This window comes from Spinacia oleracea, chromosome 4, assembly GCF_020520425.1.
Source record: "Spinacia oleracea cultivar Varoflay chromosome 4, BTI_SOV_V1, whole genome shotgun sequence".
Lineage (NCBI taxonomy): Eukaryota > Viridiplantae > Streptophyta > Magnoliopsida > Caryophyllales > Amaranthaceae > Spinacia > Spinacia oleracea.
In genome coordinates, this window is record NC_079490.1 from 146,254,046 (window position 1) to 146,275,863 (window position 21,818).

The window sequence follows — 21,818 nt, forward strand, 5'->3', positions numbered from 1 at the left end:
ACAATTACATTTTTATCCCTATTTACTACCCTCTTATCTTTCCACTTAATTTATCTTGTTCCACTTCAATTTATCATTCTCTCTCCTAAAACAAAACAGTCTATTTATTGATTATTTGTACTTCTAATAAAAACACTATTTCTCTTTTTCTAATTCACTATATATATTATTATCACTTACTTTGCCAAACAAAAAAATTAATTATATTATGGTATAATATTTTAATGAAATAAGTAATAAATAGTAATAGTATTTATTGTTGTTAATATTTATTATTTATCGTTATGGTTAATAATTTTATATTAATATTATGAAATAAATATATAATACTAATAGTAATAATAGTTACAAAAAAGTAAAATGGCTTATGAAAAGAAAAATATGTTACAAAAATACATAAAATAAACAAATGTCCTTAAAGGTTATTTTGCATGAAACAGCTAATAGCCAACATTCAACTTTACCAAACACATTTTTATAAAATCTACAGTCAAACAGCCAACATAAAAAGCCAACACAAACAGCCAGTCAAACAAGCCAAGTGAAACAGCCAACAGCCAACCGCCAATTGCCAAACAGGGCCAGTGGGGGTAGGGATGACAATGGATCGGATTCTAAGCGGGAGAAGCTTCACCGCATCCACCCGATTAACAATGGGCTCCACCTGCATCCATCCGTCACCCGTTTAACCCATCATCCGCGTCCATCCCAAATGAATTTTTTATTTTTAAAAATTGCATCAACTCTAGTCATTTTCATCAATAAATAGCACGAACTCTAACACATGCCAAATTTGTAGTGGTCATTTTCATCAATAAAAGTTGTTTTGTATAAAAAAAATAACAACAAATTCTTTGAAAAAAAATTGCAATAAGAATAAAAATGTTTTATAAAATATTTTCTTGACCGAATATAGAATATTTTTATTAAAATTTGGGTGAAAAATATATTAAACATATGAATGGATGATAAAAGGATGGAGTGAGGGTCATCTGTATCCGATCCGATCCATCACCCGTTTCAACCGCCACCAGCATCTTATCCGTTTAGTTCGGGTTTTCATCCATTTAATAATTGTGGGTGGATCGATAAATGAACATCAATTTGATATTGTCATCCCTAAGTGTGAGTATTAAAGTACTCATAGGGAAAAAGAAAGACAAGGAATCTATTACATTATACTAAAACGGACACTAGGAAGGACACATGTCATTTCCTAGTGCGAAATTTTCTCGCCAAAAACCCGTTTCCTTAAAAAACATACTTCTATTTATTTCTTATTTTTTTTATATAAATTGTTTATGCATGAAAAGATAAAAGTAGGATTACATAATATGACAATATTAGACGATTTTGGGAATATTTTAGTCAAATCGTCATATCAATAATAGAAAATATATCAACTCGATATTTTGGTCAAATTATCATATTAAACATACAAAATATATAATATACAGTAGAACGAAAATTACTTATAAAATGATTAAATGAGTACGTTCGAGATTTATTAATTACGCATTAGCTTTAAGAGATAAATATCTCAGTTAAATATTTTATAAAAAAGATAGAATAATTTTCGAATATCCGTGTGTGCACGAGACCTAATATAGTGTATAATAAAATATGACTAGTGAGGTCCATAGGGTAAGAAGGAAATTATAAAATAAGGGGAAATTTTTCCATAAATGAAAAATACACCACTTAATTATATACGGATGCAGTATTATTTTACATATGAAAATAAAAGTGGTTGACTAATTATAAAAATCAATCAATAGGAAGAAGTGACACATAAGTGATACATAAATCGTGGGATAAATTTTTTGACTCCTACATACTTTGTATATAAACTAAGCTTGTGTTCTATTCACCTGATGATTTTTACCTTTTTTTTTTTTCTAAATTTATATTATCTAAACTTATTTAAACTTAATTTTCATAAAACAAATAGAAATAAAGTGAACCTCACACACGTAACTTAGCTAACTTAACTATGGATAGATAAAAAGATAGAAATTTATACGGAGCAGTGAACACTCATCGTTTGATATAGTAGACGTTAGAGGGCGGTTTAACATGTTAGCCACTTCGATTTACCTTATTAAGTCATGCATGACCCATATATACATGCATCCATATAAGTTTGAAGAAGTTGTTTTAGCTAGTGATCTCATACTAAGATAAATGTAGTACGTTATTATCGATCAATCAACTCCATAAAAGAGACAGAATTCAATTAATGAAAACATCACGAAGTTCAAATGTCCAGTCAAAAGAATCCATTTTTACACCAATTAGGTCAAACAAGATCATCCCACCAAATCTCAATTACACATTTTTACTACACAATTTTATACACAATGTTATAACTTATAACAGATCACATGTTTTACTGTCTTTGCTATTTTGGCAAAACCGACTTTTTATTTTTACTTTTATTTTTTAACGGTCAACTAAATCACTTTCTCTTCTTATATCTTACGTAACCATAAAACTTAAATTTATAAAAATTCAAATAATATGAAAATGATACCTGAAATAATTAATTTCTGACATTTTATACTGCAAAAATATAAATGAGCTTTGGATCAGAAAAACACAGCAGAATTAACAGAGGATTCACCAGAACTTGTTGGCCTGCCATTTCCTACCTTATTTTTGGAGTGCATATTTATTTTTCTCCCTTTTTTGATCATATAATTAAGCATTTCTGCATCATAGCAATGGCATGCCATTTTGATTTTAGTACGACGACCATCAATTATGACGCCGATTCTTCGATATAATCTCCCTTCTTTTAGTACTGTTTTTCATCAAATTATTAAACTGCTAGTAACATATACATAATTAATCGTTTCTTTTAAATTCGATCAAGCATTACAAAAATTTGTATCTTTAACGACAACCTAATTACGACGGGTTAAAAATCCCGTCGCAAAAGCCTTTTGTGACGGGGCTTACAACCAAACAAAGACGGGAATAACCGTCGCAAATGTCTTTTATGACGGGTTTACGACGGGATTTTCTATTAACGACGGCCCCCTTTTATGACGGGTTCGCGACAGGAAATCCCGTCGTTAATCAACAATTATTGGCCTTTCGCGACGGGATTTCCCGTCGTTAATAGTACAATATCTTGTAGTGAAGGTCTCGTATGTAAAATTTGCGACACGTAGAATTTGACAATTCTAGTATGAACCACAAACAAACTTTAAGCAAACGAAATGAATTGTACGTAGAACTTTTCAAAACCAATCTAGATGGTAACAATAATTAACGATCATACTATATATAACAACATTAATCTATAAGAATTAAGAAACATTTAAGGTAATTAATTAGCTCAGTAACACATAAAAAGTCTGCTCATAATTATATGCTTATCATATAGGTTAATAATTAGCATGCATATATTATGATAATATAAGTATAATTAGTGATTCTAATTAATAATAATAAAGTAAAAAATACGTACTTTACAATAGTAAAACAACGCAAACATGCATAATAATAATAATAATAATAATAATGAATTAATAAAAAGGTTCATGTTCAAAGCCAAAGTGCACCAGCTTGTTTAAGGAGAGGAACAAGAGAGCCATTAATATGAGAAGCCATAAGAGACTCAATCCCTCCTAAAAAGTTGCCTCCTACAAATATAGCCGGAAGGGCAATCTGCGGCTCATGAGTAAGCTGGTACAGCACAGCCTGAATGTCAGCGCTTCCGCCTTTATCGGAGTCGAGCTCAATAACAGTAGGACCAACGCCGAGGCTAAAGAGAAGACGCTTGGCCACGTGACACATACAGCAGTCCGATGAGCTGAATACCACCACCGCACTTCCTCCAATAACAGCCTTCACTTTGTCGTACATAATCATCATCATCCCGCTTTCGTGACTTCCAACCTCTTTCTCTATTCCTAGCTCATTCACCATTGCCATTTTACTCTCTCTCTCTCTTTCTCTCCCCTTAAAAGTGTTGTTATTGGTAGGGAATGTCTTGAGAGATGAAGACACCCATTGTCTTTTTATAGCTAGAGGACTGTCTCATAGGTGGTGTGTTTGTACTAGTTTGTACTATTACTAGCTTTTTTTTAGTTTGTGTCTTTATTTAAGTTGTTACAAAATGTAAGGGTAGTGAGGTAATTTAAGTACATGTACAATTGCGATGATTATTTTACGTAGCCAGCCTAATTAAGCTTAATTTTATAAACCAAGGATATTAATTAGCTAGGTGATCAAAATAAATAATAAATATATATATGTTGGTAGCATAAAATAATGAATTTATTGGTAATACTCGTATGGTGAATGTCAATTTTCAAGTAGTACGTAACTTGTTTTTTTGTTTTTCTGAGTGGTTGATCAAGTAATTTGGGCATAGATTGATCGGTTAGAAATATATATGCCTTTAGCGCGCCGCAATAGTTACACAAAGTGATTCGCATGTGTTTGTGGTATTTTCATGGGACAATTAAGTTAAGTGGGTAGATCGAAGACATGATATAATAATTGATTAATGAGTAATTAAGGTAGCCAATTGGATATTTAATTTATTATTGGTGACAGCAAAGATTGTACGTCCAAATAGGAATAGGACATACTTGGTATATATAAAGGAGCACTTGGTAATGTACGTACGTAGTACTCCGTACAAAAAAGGGAGGTAGTGATGAGCAAAAGAGATAGAGAGCAGGTTCTTTAATGGCATGCCAATTGCAGGGCAGGCTAGTTGTGTGCGTCCTAGAAGGTGGTACTACTAATTGTCTTTCCTGTATGGTCGAGTATCTGCCTAGCTATCTGATTCTGGGCAGTACACTTTGCAAATTAAGTAATACAAAAAGCCATCATCGATGTATCATGAGCTTTGTCCCTTTACTCTTAGGTTGGCCTTGGGATCGATCGATCGAATACACTTGGAACTTAACGAAACCTTCTATTTTGGGGTCCACTTTGTTATATAACGAGTACTACTCTACACCTGATCAATGATCATCATCACATTGAAAGGGTGATTCGATCATATGGGCATTTTAGTTATGACTTATTTCATGCGGATAGGAGGCTACTTTTTGTAACAGTAACATATATAGGTGCATTTTAGTTATGTCAGGGCGACTTTAGAACACAAGGGTAATTCAGTTACTTCAATTCAATTGAAATGATAAGTATTAGTAGTATGAATGTATGATGATAAAAAAATATAAACAAATTGTTTTGGATTTTGATGCTAGTCTAATTGCTTAGGAAAAACTAACATTATTATGAAAACAAGTTAATCATATATCATTAAAACGTTCATGAAACTCCAATGCCTCTGCTAGAATAACTATTACGAGTAATTAATAAACCAACCGACTTTGGTCTTTGGACTACAATGAAGATCGTCAGAACTCAGAAGCAGAAGATGACATGCTTGAATTTCTCAAGGCACGTTCTTTAACTAAGCTAGGCGTAAGTACTCCGTATATGCTACGGCTGGAGTAATAAATAATAATCATAAAATGATAAATCATTAATTTATGATTTTGTTTCTCACATTTGACATTATTGCAGAGTCGCTATTAACTGCGACCAAAGATTACTGTGAGAAGTAGAACTGACAAGGAAAATAAATGACATCAGTAGCTCAAACGATGGCGAATGACGAATGTCGTGATCATTATAATTAACTAACCTATCTAACATTACCTCTGTATTTTATTACGGAGTACGTATATTAAGAAGGAGAATTGAATCTAATAACAATAATAAACCAAGTGGGTGGAAAAATAAACAAATAGAAAAAAGATGATTGGAAAAATATTTTAATTAAAGTGGAGAGTTGTGTAAACCTTAAGGAACGAATCAGTGAATACAATTACGAATCAGTGAATAAAATGCACTCCGATTGCACCGACTCTCGTTTTCAAGGCAGTGGTTTGGTTACCACGTCAAAACAAGTTCCATGAGATTTTCTCATTCTCTTGTTCGCCTTGAAAACACTAAAATACCACGATAAGAAGAAAAATCTTGCTGCGGATTAGCTCACAAATAAAAGAGTGGATCAAGAAGAGAAGTCATATGTCGGTCAGGATCAATTCATGGTTTTTTTTTAAAAAAAAGTTGTAGTTTCCTCTCTTTCGTTTGAAAATTTCTACAAACTCATAGTGTCCCGATTATATACGGAGTAACTTCTACAAAGTATATACCTTCTGACAATCATGAGTGGGATTTACAACATCCTTAACAAATGGTCAAGATTCAAAGTCAACATCAAGGGTTCGAGTATAAAGAGTTGTACGACAGAAAATAAATTTGACGTACAAGCTAGGAGTCTATTTGGCTTATTCCTAGTTCTGTTAGGATAAGGCATATATTTTAAGCTTTATTAGGAGTCCTACAAAGTTTGGCTAGTGACTGAAGGATTGGAGTTTACGTGTAGAAAAAATGATGTATTTTATTTTTATTAGGAGTCCTTGTATAATTAGGTGTTTGTGTTCTACCTTATATAGAATTATTATAGGATTGAGGTTTGACCTTTAGAAAAAGCTAATTGGGAGTGTTTGGTTAGGAGAGGATTGGAAGAGAGTTTTGGGTGAAAAAACTAAATTTGCAAAAGCTCAATATAGGAATTTTTTGCAATTAGAGGTTTGAGAAAGTGATGAAAATGACTATTTTGTCATACTATTGCCTATAATTACAACCACTATCAACCTTGGTTCCTCACATATTTTTCTCCTAAAAACATTACTCACACTTTTTCTTTTTCATTTCACCTTATTTACCAGATTCGTTTTTTTGTTGTAATAAATTTTATATTAGTATTTTGAAGCAATTGAATTATATTGCAATCATGCTTGAAATATCATTATATTAGTAATATTTATCTATTTGTAACCAACATGAGTTGGTGGAGGTGGCGGGGAACTCACCTTGTGACTTGGATGTCACATGGTTGAGCTTCATCAGCTGCAAAAATTCTTGGAAGTGACTGAAGCAAAGACCTGTATAGCTGAGCTAGTTAACATGTGCTAGGTGTTGATTCAGTTTCCGTTAACAGGGGTGATTTTAGAAATGTTTGTAAAATTAAGGTGGTAATTTAAAAAATAAAGTATGGTGGTAATTTTCAAAGTTGAACATTTTAAGATGTAATTTCAAAATAATCGTATAATCTTTCACAACGTTTCGAGTAAACCATATTGTAACGATATAAGCCGACAAAATCATCTAATGTTCAATGTTTAACTAGTTCAACAATTATGAATATTACTTTGTTTATGAAATCAATGATGGTTTTATTAAAACCGTCGGCTAGTCATCTTTTCATTTTTGTATATACTAGTTGTTGGTCGACGCGCTAACGCGCGCCGTCCCCAAAGGTAGAAAAAAAAATTAATTGTGCAATTATTTTTATTGAATTATCTCAATTATGGTTAATCAAATAAAACTTTGTATTTGAAGGAAGAAATATATTTCTTACAGATTTATACAACATAGTTCTTACATGTTACATGTATAACATTTCTTTTGTAAATAATGAATTGAAATAGATTGTGTATGTTATCATGTTGCGACACTCAAATGCTGACCCTTTAACATGTTTAGTCTTTTCCAGCAGCGTCTTCATTCTTACTCCGTATTTCGTGTTCAAACATGAACGGCTGCGATGTTTCATCATCATTCATAATTTCACATGCGCAAACACAAGCATAGCCTACATGTCCTTAGTCCCCTGCATACGTACAAACACATATAGACATACGTTCAATGAAAAACATAGCCTAGTATTATTTCAAAATCGAACATAAGAATCACTCGGACTCTAATCTGAAGGTTGGGAACTCACAATCAAGCTTTATGTGAAATGAAAAAAACAATGCTGGCATAAAATCATCAGCAGGATATCAAATAACCATATGAGAAACCATGATGGTTATGACCTCTAGACCTACCCTAAGATAAAGGGATCACAAAATGTTGCATTAGAAAACATCGGCATAGGACTCCTCAAGCATTTGTACTCTCCTGGGAGAAAAACATAAAGAAAGTTACACATGATAAATATCAGCTCATGCAGGAAGAGAAATACAAGCTAGAAATACTATGACAGAGTGTTTTAAAGTAGAGAGGAACTTAGGCAGAGAGGAATAATCCAAACGAGATCTAAGAATTGGAGCTCACCTATTTATTAACTACAATCAATATGAGACGTGTTTAATCTAGTGTCAATCCTCCGCATTTGGTTCATTGAACTTCTGTTCTAGATATAGATGAAGCCCATGACCATAAATACATCTTAAGTATCTGAAGTGATATGAGGTTTCCCATTGATTTTGGAAATTAAGTCATGGTACCACAATTTGTGATAGACAGAGACTGAAGCGACAATAAAAGGCTAATCCATTCAGGCAGCTAGGACAATGAAAGAGTTTGTAACAACTACAAAGGCATAGGCTTTGAAGGGAGGTCAACTTTTCAAGACATGATCATTCTTAACTAACTCTCCCCCTCCACCATCCTTTTAACTTTCCATAGAATACATGCCAAGAGATTAAAGGGAGGGTAAGAATGTTGTTAAATATTTGTCCCTCGTTGCTAGTGTTGGTGCTTCTATTTCCCATATCTTCCAAGTTATAAAAATGACCTAGTGCAGGAATTTCAGATAATGAGGTTTACTCAAACATGGTAACTGCACAAAATCCTATCAACCATCAAGCCTAACCTTAATAAGATGTGGGAGAGAGAGAGCCCAATTATCTTCACCTCTTCCCCACCTTGAAATTTTGCTATCTCAGTATTCAACTAAAGGCTTGAACGAAAATATGATATTTCTCTACCCAAAAAATCCATGTCCTTTATCATACAACCTAACAGCTACTTAATTCAATTAGTCTCAGACCATCACATTTTGTTAATCATTTGATACATTTCCAGACATCTTTCCCACAAAAAACTATACGATTAAAGCCTCTTAGTTTATTTCTCCACCCAAAACATCAACTCCCTTTATCTTACTACCTAGCAGCCACTTAGTTCAATTAGTATCAGACCATCACATTTTGTTAATAATTTGATACATTTCCAGACATCTTTCCTAAAAATCATATACGATTAAAGTACGATTAATACATACGAAGTATGATATAGGTTAACTTCATTTATATGGATCTTAAACCAGACTAACTCTTCTCCAATAAATTAACTAATATGACTTACCAGGCACACCTACTTACATCCTTCAAACGCATCACAGAGGATTAATACCTAAATCAATGGAAATTCCTTCGTAGTGGACACTACAATTTCCATGATTGTTAAGTAATAAATGACCTATATTGTTTTTTAGACAAAACATCAAGTACTGTACATGGGTGACATACTGATTGCAGACGTGTACTCTGGCAACAAATTATCTTGCCTTCTACGTGCATTATACTCCAGGCTACAAATTATTATCAAAGACTTACCAGAGGATTAATACCTACTTGCATCCTTCAAACGCATCACAGAGGATTAATACCTAAATCAATGGAAATTCCTTCGTAGTGGACACTACAATTTCCATGATTGTTAAGTAATAAATGACCTATATTGTTTTTTAGACAAAACATCAAGTACTGTACATGGGTGGCATACTGATTGCAGACGTGTACTCTGGCAACAAATTATCTTGCCTTCTACGTGCATTATACTCCAGGCTACAAATTATTATCAAAGACGTTTTTTCCTGAAAACCTCAACCCCCTTTTCTAACTAATGGCTTTCTTGTCCCAATGTTCATCCTCATACACTACTACTGAACCATTGTATTTTTCTTATTATTTAAAAAATAGCCCTAGAAAAGTTCCTTTGTCTCGAGAAGTTTACCATGTAAAGGCGTAAATACAACACAATGTGGATAACTTCTTTCTTTAATTTCTAGGTAAGAAAATTTCCCTTACTACCCTCATAATGAAAAACTATATCAAATACCAGGCCATAACCCCATATCGAGATCAATTCTCATAATTACAATCCTTTCTGCACCAACACGACTGCAAATAAGTTATTGTTCCTAAAAGTCAAGAGCATGATGCAAACCTTATACTACTTTACCAGCGACAAACAAGATTCCAGATCGAACTACACACACCACCTTTTTCGTACTAATTAAGATCGTCAATTTTAGATGACTTCTATGAATATTATCATCTACATTATTCCCTTTCCCCAAATAAAAAGGAAACAAGTTAGTGGCAAGCATACTACTGTACGTTTCTACTTGCATAAGAAGTTTAGTTCTATCCCATCCCGATTTCAATCTCAACATCCATATCCGACCATGCCAAGTAACAACATACACTAACAATGAAGCCTTTAAAATCTGAATGCATATTAGGTGAGTAATAAACTGTACAGGCACAATAACACGGTTAATCCCCAAAAAAAGGTATCAATTTTTTTTTTTTACGCAATTTATACAAAGAGATTCCTAAACTGCATATTTTCAGAACTATATAATACCAGATTGTTTATACCACAACGTCAAGAAGTCCATCTCTGCGCCATAGTTAGCCCCTAAACCAAGATAACCTACAAAAAAAAAAGACAACATAGATGCATTAACAAGCAAACAATATGTATCATCTACTAATAAATATATTAAAAAAATATTGATCTAATGTTTCTTTGAGGAGTTAACTATATCAGCTAGTCATAACACTATAGTGCTTATTGATAAATGCTTTCCCCCAAAAGTTCAGTGTGACAAAATCAATTCTTTAAGAATGAAGAAGCAAAACTTAAGCACTGCCAATGTGCAACATTTCCCTATCCCATCAAAACTGAAAAACCCACTCAACATTGTGCATATTTTCAGCTTGGAGTCTAACGGTCAAAACTAATTGTTTTGCTAAGCTGTTATCTACTTCTCGTCTTCGCAGTTGGTTTGATTATTAATTTATTGATGTTCTTTCCCTTTCCAAAACATCTGATTAACATGATCGTTAGACTGATTAACATCTGATTAAAATTCACCACCCTTATCCTGTTACCATTCTCCTCGTTCTTTCACATGAAAAACCTAGGCGCGGAAAGAGGATCTTTCAGTAGAAAGGCCAAACTCCTAATATCAATATCCCAATATGTGCCTGCTTCGCAAAAAAATCCTCAATTCATGGCACACTCAATCATGACCCAACTAGAAAATCTAGATTTATATACTACTATTTCTCGGGACATCGGTCCAACCAAGGTTGTTAGGATCGGGATCCCACTTGGGATCGGTGAGGGGGGGTAGGATCGGATCGTAGGATCGTAAAATCCTACGAATTTGCTAAAAAGGGTAATAAAAATAATATAGCATGACGAAATACACTTATTTCACGAATAAAAATAATTAAATACAAAATTTTGCCATATAAAAACAATTTTACAAAGATTAGTACCCCGTATTAATTGTTCTTTCCTTCTTAAATAATATGATATGGCCCTTATTAACAATTTACCTATACATTTTGAAATTTCACGTGTTCAAAAAATATTTTTAATAATTTATTAATGGTTATGTGACATTAATTTAAAAATGTGGTTATTGTATAATAAATGCAATATAAAATAAATGTGTTTTCTTAAAATAACAAACAAATTAAAAATAAAGGTAAGATTATTTATAATAATAAAGGTAAAAAATATCTTACCTTTACTTGTTGAGAAGTGCCAAGTGTTTAGGTTTGTACAATAGATTGATAAAGATAATTACTTAGAGCATCTTCAATAGTAAGCTAATTTGACAATTAGCTTGTTATGCCACATAAGATTTCAAGCTATTTCATTGTCTAGCTAATTTGTGCTCTAATGGATAGCATAGCTTGTTAATTAAATTAGTTTCACTTGTCCCACTTGTCAATTAATTATTTGACAATTTTGGGAGCTAGTTGTCAAGCAAATTAGCTTGTTTAAGCTAATTTGCTTGGCCAAGCTAATTTAATATTTGCACTTTAATGGTCTAGCTATTAACTTGAAACTTTTATAAATTTCAAGCTAGTCCCTAGCTACAACCATTGGAGATGCTCTTAGTTGCAAAAGAATATACTCCGTATACTCATTTTAGTGTTTTCAGTACCCAAAACAAAAATAAAAACAAAGTATTACCTATTTCAAGGAAAGAAAGCATTATTACGAACTTGCTAAACCTGCTCAAACCAATTAACCAGTAATGAGAAACGAGGCAACCAAGAGAAGATCTGATGACCGGCGAGCGACACCAGAGATGATATTTCCGGAAGAAGATACCAAGCACTACTCTCTGCCTACCTCTGTTCCAGATCGTGTATATGGAAATTTTCAATTTTGTTTAACTCGAAAGTTAGGGTTTCATGCCAAATTGGGGGTTTTTGATCTGATGACCGGCGAGCGACACCAGAGATGATATTTCCGGAAGAAGATACCAAGCACTACTCTCTGCCTACCTCTGTTCCAGATCGTGTATATGGAAATTTTCAATTTTGTTTAACTCGAAAGTTAGGGTTTCATGCCAAATTGGGGGTTTTTATTTTGGGTACAAAGTGAAGAAATTTTGTACAATCAATTAAGGGTTTTAAGTCGAATTATCATTCAAAAGATGGGTAAGATGTTAATGTGAAGAATTATTGGTTTAATTTAAGTGTTTTACTCATATTTTTTTAGCGTTGAATGTTGGTTGTAGTATTGGAAGTAGGATCGTTAGAATCGGATGTAAGATCGCGATCCTACACGATCCTTCACGATCCCACAACGATCCTGACTAAAATGCGATTCTGACCATTGAAATTTTACAAAATTGGCAAACTCAGTGTAAATCAAGACACACTGCTGCTAGAAATTAAGCAAAACAGACAATTCAATTTCTTTCTAAAATTGAAATTTTAGACAAAGTTCCAGCCTATAATTAATTCGAACTACAAAGTAATCATAACCTAAATTGGATTAAACCCCTCAATCTTGTTTGGGAAGTAGCAAAAAAAACCCAACTAATCAGACCCCTAAAAACTAAATTGATCGCAATAAACTATTGAAGATTTTATTCAACAGTATGATCAAAAAATTATAAATTTCACAACAAAAAGAATAGTAACTGTACCAAGCCCGAGTAAAAAACATTGAGACATAAATTGTAATTACATAACAACAAAGAAAACTGGGAAATATATTCTGGTTCACACACAAATCACAACCACTATGCTTCACACCAAGACCTACGGAAATTCAAATTTTGATAGATACAACCAAAACCGCTTAAAAATTCGCTTTGCATGCTTGTCATATTACTGATTTTGAAAATCAGAAAGCAATTAAAATTTTCTTTATAATTGAATGATGCCTAACAGGAGTGTCAAAACAGATGAATATAGAGAAAGTCGTAGTAACCTAACATAATATGAAATGAACTAATAATAACCAGAGTAAATAAGAAATTGGTACTTTCAAATTTGACAGTTGAGAGACACATAAAAGGTCATAAGGGATACCAGTAAAGTATGCTCAAAAGTGAGCACTGCGCTTCCAATCTGCAGTAACAGCAGTCTGACCATCAGGCCACATTCTGTAATTCCATAATCATTCCATCAGTTCATACAAATTAAAGAAGATCTCCCAACATCATAATAACAAACGCAAAGGCTACACTAATGCCAAATTCTGAAGATTCTGCACCCTAATATTCTTTAGAAGCTGATGCATAAGAGTGAAAAGGAGCAACCCGTTATTATGCAGATGAGAAGTAAAAACAGCAGAATACACATTATTGATAAACTTATGAACCCAGCTTACAACAAATTTAATTAACCTGTTTAAAGTGGCCAGTAGCCCTGCAATTAATCTGGTTTTGGAGGGTAGAATCTAAACACCAAAAACCCCTAAAATTACCTAGACCTAGAAAATTCAGAAATTGAGAGATAACAGAAATCTGAAACACCTAAAACCCCTGAAAGATTAAATTTTAAATACCAAGACTTAGAAAATGCAGAAATTGGAAGAAAATAAGAAACTGAAAAACCAAAACGGCAAAACCCCTAAAAGAATAGGATTTTAAATACCTAGACCTAGAAAATTCAGAAATTGAGATCGAAAAGAAGAAAAGTGCCTTGTCCATTATCTTCGTCTACTTCCTGTTAACCTTATTTAAACTAATCAAAGAGCTCCAAAATAGCAACAACAGCTCATCTGTTGAAACAAACTGATCATTCAGTTAATATGTATATAGATTTATGAACCACAGGACCCAAGCTTTTTAAGACGTATTTTAGTTGGGATTTTCTAAGGAGGCAGTGGACTGGAGACAAATGAATCATAAAAAATAAAAATAAAAAAATCAAGTTTTAACAAAGCAGGGTCAATTACAAATTAAACTGGACACATCAGGGAGAGGGTCCTTACTTCTACAAGACATGATGAAGTACCTCTTGGGTAAAATCGAACAGCACCACTGCAAAGGAAGAATATTTTTCATCAACAACCAATTGATACTCCTATAGGATAAAATTTAGAAGTCTAGAGCACCATTAGCAGTATGCTGATGTGAATACCACAGCTTCAATGCCCATTTATTTCAAATGGAAAAAAAGGCGAAGCAAAGCAATAGTGATATTAAGTCAATTGACTATATAACTTCTGGTCCTTTAGAGCCCACAGAATTTCATGTACAACAAGATTATAATGAGGATTGCAAACATGGGCAAAAGTGTAATGAAGAATTCCAAAGAACTACACATAGACGAAGCAGTGAAAGTACAAGCTTCAGCATTGCTGCTGCATATAATTCTCACCTGATTGGAAGACCTTCTAGAGATCTCCAATGAATTTTCTGGTTTGGGATGGGCTGCAGTGACGCCAGAAATAGTACAAATTAAACCATATCCAGGAGATAACTTTCAAGTGAACAGATAATGATAAAATATAGAAAAACCAAAGAATGATGGTACCTGCAGATTTCGAGCAAGCCAAGAGAACTCAATGTCACGGCCAAATGCTATATATTTCAGCGTCCATTTTGATTGATCAGGCTTATCTTCCAAGACCTGGTATATGAAATAAAATCACATTATCAAGCAATGGGAAAGGAAACAGTGTGTTAAGGAGGAACGAAAATTGATGATCAAAGAAAAACATCCATAGAAATCTAGCAGAAGAGTTTTTTATAAGATAATAAATGTTACCACAATGTTACTATGACCATTTTGCATAATCTATAATTTCTCAAAAAGTTTTCCATCATAGAGCATCAGAGTCCCTGTCCTAGGATCAGAGTCATTTGCCATACACAGATAATTCAGTTGTTAATCAGAACTTGAAATGGCAATATCTCGTGAAAGATGATCATAAAACATAAAACAGGAGATCAGTATTACCTTCTTCTGACTAAGCGACCATACATGCTTATAGAGAGATTTATTCATCCGGAACCTGTTGATGGTATCTACACGAAAAATGGAATGCAACATCTTGTCAAATTTTATGTTACGCCTGTTGGGATCTTGAGCAAATCCTTCACTATATAAGCCCAGAGTTTCTTAGCTGCCTGAAACCAAATAGAATTTGGCAATACATAATCCACATTTACACACCAATAGTTTGCCAACCATAGTCACAATGAATGAGATGAAAAAAATAGTAGAATGTCACCTCAGCTCGAGCCATCTCAGCCCAAAGTATCTTAGTGCTTTTCAAGCTCAGTTTCGGCATTATCTCCTTCCTTTGGCTGGTAATCTATCGAACAAATTCATAAATCAAGCAATTATGAATAGAGTAGAATCCTAACACTCTCATAAGAAATCCAGAGGCTAAGATAGTTATTTATGCATAGACTTACAAAATTTCAGAAACTAAGAAATGATAAGAATCTGAACACCCAAAACCCCTAAAATTACCTAGACCTAGAAAATTCAGAAAGATAGAAATCTAAAACACCTAAAACCCCTACAAAATCGAATTTTAAATACCAAGACTTAGAAAATGCAGAAATTCAGAGAAATTAGAATCTGAAACACTAAAACCCCTAAAAGAATCGAATTTTAAATACCTAGACCTATAAAATTCAGAAATTGAGAAAAGAAGAAAACTACCTTGTCCATTATCTTCGTCTACTTCCTGTTAACCTTGAAAGAAGAAGAACGAGAAAACCCTAGCCACAATCAAGGATATCAGCCGCCATGTTCAATTATTATTGTGGAGTGAGAGAGATGTAGCAGAGAAGAAAAATGGATAGAGAAAGAAGGAGGGAGAAGATAGGAGAGACGAAATGAGGGCGTAAAGAGCTAGGGTTTGCTGAAAAACCATCCATAGAAGAACCACATGTGAAAGGAAAAGAAGAAGGGGAGTAGGGAGGAGGGAGAAGGGAGGCACCGAGTGAACACGAGATTGGGAGGAGGACACAAATGATAAATGATAAGAAACTTAAGGGTCTTTTAGGCAATACACTATTGAATGAATAGTGAAATCATACTCCTTGCTTTTAAAAGGTTATAGATGATGCCTCTCATGTCACACATACTGTAGCTTAAGGGTAAAAGGTTACAATATTATCACTTGAACACTAGCCAGGACACGTAAAAGCGCTATATGCCTTTATGGTTTGTGGCGTACCATAAGCTACAGTGCAACAAAACTCCGATTCCTCCGTCCCACCCTTGTGTCCCATTTTACGTACTATTTATTTCTATTGGTCACCTCATTAAATTATAGTAATTTGTTATTGCTTTTATTTTCCTGATTTAACTTTTTTTTAGTCCTTTTATTCTTCTCTCCGATCACATTCACAGATTAAAAATATCTTTTAAGCGTTAAAACCACAATTTAGTTTCTTCTACCTCAACAAAACCCTAATTAAACTATTTTGATTACCCAACTTCCGTATCTACAATGGATTCTAATAATCAAGAATCATTCATGGGTGGTCTTGACGTCTTGTCACTGTACCATCTAAGGTATGTAGAATTCAATTGAATATTTTTATACTAAATATGAATTTGAGAAGGAAAAGAATGTCATGTACAATATTTTGACAACAATCATGTTGATTAGCCATTGTTGTCAAACGCCATGATTGTTGTAAAACTTCTATTCATAGTTTTATTGTCAAACAAAATGATTGTTGAATTTTTTAAAATATAGTGTAAAAATGATTATTGTCAAGATATTGAATATGTTTCCTTTCTTTTACTTCGTGGGCTAACATTTTATTGATTGTGAAGATCAGAGGCTAACACAAATCCTTCTCTTACTTGTATTTTATCCTACAAGTAATTTATTCTATGTGAAAAATTATGATACTTATGATTATATATTCGTAAGAGATGATAAGAATTGGAAAAGAAAATTGGAGTTTAAGAGAAACAATCTAGAATAAATAAAAATATAATAGAAGTAGTTGCACACTACTCGTGGACTGCTTTTTGACAACAAAAAAATAAAAAATAAAAAATTGGTTGTAGTCGGAAAAATATATTAAAATTTGAGAACTAAAATATTAAATTACAACAATTACAATTCCTTAATTAAAATAAATAATAAAAAAGAAAAGCAATAAAAAAAGTTACTATATTAATGAGGTGGACCAATAGAAATAAGTGGTACATGAAATGAGACACAAGAGTGCGACGGAGGATTTGGACCCATAAAAGTGGTACATGTAACACTTAATCCTAGTGCCTTTTCTTAAAAAATTTATTTGGCAATTGAGACATTTCCTAAAATAACCATAAAAACAAATTAAGGAGGATATTGGGAGAAAAAAAAGAATAAGAAGAATTGAGAAGTAGGATTGGTTAAATCACCACCTACAGGTGGTGATTTTAAAACATTTGTAAAACAAAGATGGTAATTTTCAAAAAAGAAAATATAAGGTGATAATTTTCAAAGTTTGAAACTTTTTAAGATGGTAATTTCCAAAAAATCATGTATTAGGGATGGAGGAAACTTTCAAAAGTTAGCACGAAATCCAACCCTAACTCCATCTGTTATTAAGTTTGTTATAGATTAGATGGTGCTACATGTACTCCTAGAGTACATGGAATCTTGTACTCCATGCCATTCATTGGCTGAAATGGCATCTTTAAAGATGCCCTCCTTTTTGAAAATTTCAAAAATTTTCAAATTTAATTTGAAATTTTACACAGATTACAATAAACTTAATTAATGCATTATTTTTTTTTTCAGATTTTTTTTTCAACAGGAGAGAGAAAACATATTTTTGGGTTGAATTTTTTTCATCCATTCTCATTGTTCTCTCCCGTTCTTCGTGATCTCCTCAGTTCTTGGTGTTTGATTTTCTTCTGTTTTTCATATTCTTCCTTTCTTCACGTTCTTCCTTAAATTAAAGTTTTTGTTATTAAACTTTGATTTTCTTATGTTCTTCATGTTGTTCATAAACCCAGATTCATAAACTCATATTCATAAACCCAGATTACGGTTTAGGGTTTTGGCGGTTGTGGTCTTCGACCCAAGGGCGGTTGTTGGAGTCAAACCACGACGGCGGTGGGTCGTTGGTGTTCTTATTTCCGGCCGGAATCTAGGGTAAGAGGGGTAATATTAGAAGGAAAAAGAAATAAGAGATTCGAAAGAGAAGGGAGGTTTGTTGAGGATGGTGAAGACGGTGATGGTGGCGGCGGGTTGGGAACCCAGATGAATGACCTAGATCTTAAAGTTGTTCAATCTTTTTTTTATATGCCTTTGATTTAACGGGATCATTTAAAAAATAATGATATCAAGGTAAATTGAATATACGGGGTCATTTGTTTTATAGAATCAAATAAAGTGATTCTAATACAATTATGGCAGCCATAGATAAAATAATTTACTTTACCAAAGGTTATGTGCTGATACCCCTTGCTTCAATGGTCACTACAATGCTTCCTATATTTCTTTCAGCCTGCGAGGCGTGTTCGATCCCTGATATCAACAATCTTTTTTTCATTTTAACTCTGAATAAGAATTTACGGGATCTTTTTAACTTTAAGGAATTCAAAAGGTGATTTTCAAACACTGACTTAATTTAATTTATAAAAAAATAAAATCCAGAAATGAAATTACGATTATATAATACTAACAGTAGTAATCTATAAAATTACACACTCACCTATCAATTGAAATGGAAAATATAAGCGAGAAACAGCAAGCTATCGTCGGTGCTATATGGTTGTGATACAATTTTTTTCCAATGCTAACGAAGCTGTGAAGCCCCAAATTGAAGTTTGAAATTTTCTATGGGAGTTGTGTTTTAAGAGACGTTTGAACTTCTCTGTGGGAGTTGTGTACTGAGGGACGTTTGAACTTCTTTATGTGAATTGCGTTTTATAGGTATCAATTCATTTGCACTCAAAGGAGTTGGTATATGACGTCTGATTGAATTTCTGGGACGGTATCATTTTTAATAGAATCCCTTTTGATTTGTAAGACTCTATATCCATTTTAACGGATTGAAGTTTGAACCCTATAAAAACAAAATGACTTCTTTATATTCAAAATGATCCCGTATAGTAATGTTATGTTAAAAACATTTTGTCTGTCCTTGAAAGGAGCCGAACATGGTTGCGTGGGGATATTACTCAATATGATCAGCATTCAGTAACCATTGCGACAAAGGGGTATCAACACATCTGTATTTTCAAAAGAACCAATTTGTATATTGAATTAGAGTTTGACTATTTTTTTTTCTTTTTACCTTAAAGGTGTAATGATCCTGTAAATTCATGGTCAAAAATTATACCAAGTAATTTCCTCTTTGGCCAGGATTCAAAAGCCTAGTTAAACTTTAAAAAGATGATTTTTTCTCTAGGGAAATCCATAGTCAGGGTAACCTTTTATTTTTATTGTCGTATTAGATGTGTTTACTAAAACATAAATTAACTTCTAGGTGTGTATGGATTCTCATCCTAGATTCTTAAAGAGTAGTCGTCTATTAAAAAGGTAAATGTAACCTTCTATTACGACGGTATTGTTTTAGCAAATATCTATAAACGTTTGTAATTAATGGATTAAATATTGCATGTAAATTATAATAGTACTATGATGAAGCATTTAGCGCAAGTCGTGAAGGCTTGAAAAGACTAATTATCTTGAACATATGCTTAATTACTCCATAATTTTCCAAGTGCTTGAATTATCAATCAATATTCGGTCCTAATTCAATAAAGGGTTATTGGCAGAAAACGCTTTTTTATTATATTTTTACTAGGAATTACTCCGTTTGTTTTTTTTAATGAGAATTAAATTTTATTACTATGTATTTTAATATGTGGGATCATTTTATTTATTATGAAATCTAAACATTCGCTGCTTATAAAACAAGGTTTTCAAAATCTCAAATATATTATATATTTTCTAGCACAAATGGATGTGCTGATACCCCTTGCCAAACTGGTTACAACGAAGTTTATATGGTCATCTTTACACTGCCTAGACCTGCGTTCGATCCTTTATATGTGGCTTTTTTTTTCCCTTTGTGCAGTTGTTGTTTTATGTTTCTATACTTTTTATGTTTTCTTTTTAGTATTTACGGAGTCATAATAAACAATACATAATCAGATTGCATATTGCAATATACGACCATTGTCACTTCTGAAAAGCCATTGCCGTCTTCATCAACCTTCGGTAAAGGGTCCACCTTTTGCTTCCATTCAAGCACAAAACATCCACATAGCTAGTTTTCTTCTATACCTTTTTCCAACCATCAATATAGCTAGCTTTTGCAACTGAAACTAATTTAGAAAAGGTAGATTAAATTTAATATTTCAATTGAGCATTTTATCAAACACCTTATATGCATCACAAATGGAGGTTTATGTAATAAAAATTCTGGCTATCTCATAGCCCAATTCGAAAGATATTAAGGGAAGCTCTAATTGCAATTGATAATAGTTTATATCTAGCACGAATGTTCAGCTATGAAATTAATTAAATTTCAATTTTTATTCTTAGCAAGAATGAATATGGACCAACAATGGCAGTTTTTTTTAATGAACAACAATGACAGATTTCTTTTACGAACAACAATGGAAGAAAAAGGAAAGAGAAGAAGGGAGATGAAGGACCTACAATAATTTCGTTTGGCGCTCTTCAGATTGGCGCAATAAGTGAAAATGCATCCCGCCCAATTCTCACGTTTTGGCGCAATATGCAAAAGTGTATCCCGCCTAAAACTTCTTTTTTATTTGTGTTTTCCCTCCCATTTTTAGTGGGATTGATGTGTTGTCAATATATTATAGGTGATGTACAAAAGGCTCTTGTACTCTAGTAGTACATGTAGCCTTTTCCTTATAGATTGGTTTTTTTTTTAAGCCTGTGATAGATTTGTTTTCTTAAATTTGTAAATTGTATTAGGGATGCGTTCTTTTCATCAGTTTAGACCTGAATAAAATTCTTTGTGAAATTCTTAGGAAATTTCTTACAACTGTTTGGTTGGCACAAGATATTTACTCTTCATAGGAATAAACATGGAAATCATGACTTATCAATTGGAGGATGAGTAAGTGTAGTGTAAGCCACTTCCCATGTCCCATGGGAATTTCAGATTCCCAAAGAAGTTCAACTTCACCTATTTCACGCCAACCAAATAACCGACAAAATGTCCATCTCATAGGAAGTCACGCTTCTACCTCTAATTGTTTGCAATCAAACATTACCTTATTACACTTTATTAAACCTGAATGATCTAATAAAACTTATTGGACATCATGTGATAAAAATTTATTGGACATCGTCTGATAAAAACTTATTAGACCTGATCAACTTATGGGAGAAAAAAAGGAATCCACACAAGACTTCAAAGAAATTTATGGGAGAAAAAAGCGGACCCATAACCATTTAGAACTTTAGAAGTAGGC

The 21,818-nt window shown here is 32.9% G+C and overlaps 2 protein-coding genes across 18 annotated transcripts; both read right to left on the reverse strand.

Annotated features, from left to right (window-relative positions):
• Positions 1-3,424: 3,424 nt before the first annotated feature.
• Positions 3,425-4,009, reverse strand: LOC110777796 (glutaredoxin-C9). The gene has a single exon (XM_021982387.2). It carries the CDS (start codon positions 3,940-3,942, stop codon positions 3,553-3,555), a length of 390 nt encoding a protein of 129 aa, XP_021838079.2. The 5' UTR covers positions 3,943-4,009; the 3' UTR covers positions 3,425-3,552.
• A 3,410-nt stretch (positions 4,010-7,419) lies between these two features.
• LOC110777799 (uncharacterized) lies at positions 7,420-16,359 on the reverse strand. 17 transcript variants are annotated; one of them, XR_008919528.1, is made up of 9 exons: positions 16,062-16,357; positions 15,622-15,705; positions 15,348-15,517; positions 15,156-15,234; positions 14,922-15,017; positions 14,766-14,818; positions 14,377-14,425; positions 13,470-13,543; positions 9,468-10,554 (listed from the first exon to the last, which is right to left on the reverse strand). XR_008919528.1 is itself a non-coding variant. In XM_056827456.1 (7 exons), exons 3-7 carry the CDS (start codon positions 15,438-15,440, stop codon positions 10,540-10,542), a joined length of 327 nt encoding a protein of 108 aa, XP_056683434.1. In that variant the 5' UTR covers positions 15,441-15,517; positions 15,622-15,705; positions 16,062-16,357; the 3' UTR covers positions 9,468-10,539. The 17 variants fall into 17 exon arrangements, 5 of the variants coding, with proteins under 5 accessions (XP_056683434.1, XP_056683436.1, XP_056683437.1 ...); XR_008919526.1 differs by lacking the exons at positions 14,766-14,818; positions 15,156-15,234 and adding an exon at positions 7,420-7,714 and having other exon boundaries at positions 10,486-10,554; XR_008919525.1 differs by lacking the exons at positions 14,766-14,818; positions 15,156-15,234 and adding an exon at positions 7,732-8,007 and having other exon boundaries at positions 10,486-10,554.
• Positions 16,360-21,818: the final 5,459 nt, after the last annotated feature.

What these genes read in the sequence shown, in the direction of transcription:
- LOC110777799 (XM_056827455.1), bottom strand. Translation starts at nt 15,440, where the DNA reads ATGTTGCATTCCATTTTTCGTGTAGATACCATCAACAGGTTCCGGATG. An exon ending in GGCTTGCTCGAAATCTGCAG is followed by an intron (nt 14,426 to 14,921) that starts GTACCATCATTC and finishes CTTCCTTTGCAG; the next exon opens with TGGTGCTGTTCGATTTTACC. An exon ending in CTTCATCATGTCTTGTAGAA is followed by an intron (nt 13,544 to 14,376) that starts GTAAGGACCCTC and finishes ATGGAATTACAG; the next exon opens with AATGTGGCCTGATGGTCAGA.
- LOC110777796 (XM_021982387.2), bottom strand. Translation starts at nt 3,942, where the DNA reads ATGGCAATGGTGAATGAGCTAGGAATAGAGAAAGAGGTTGGAAGTCAC.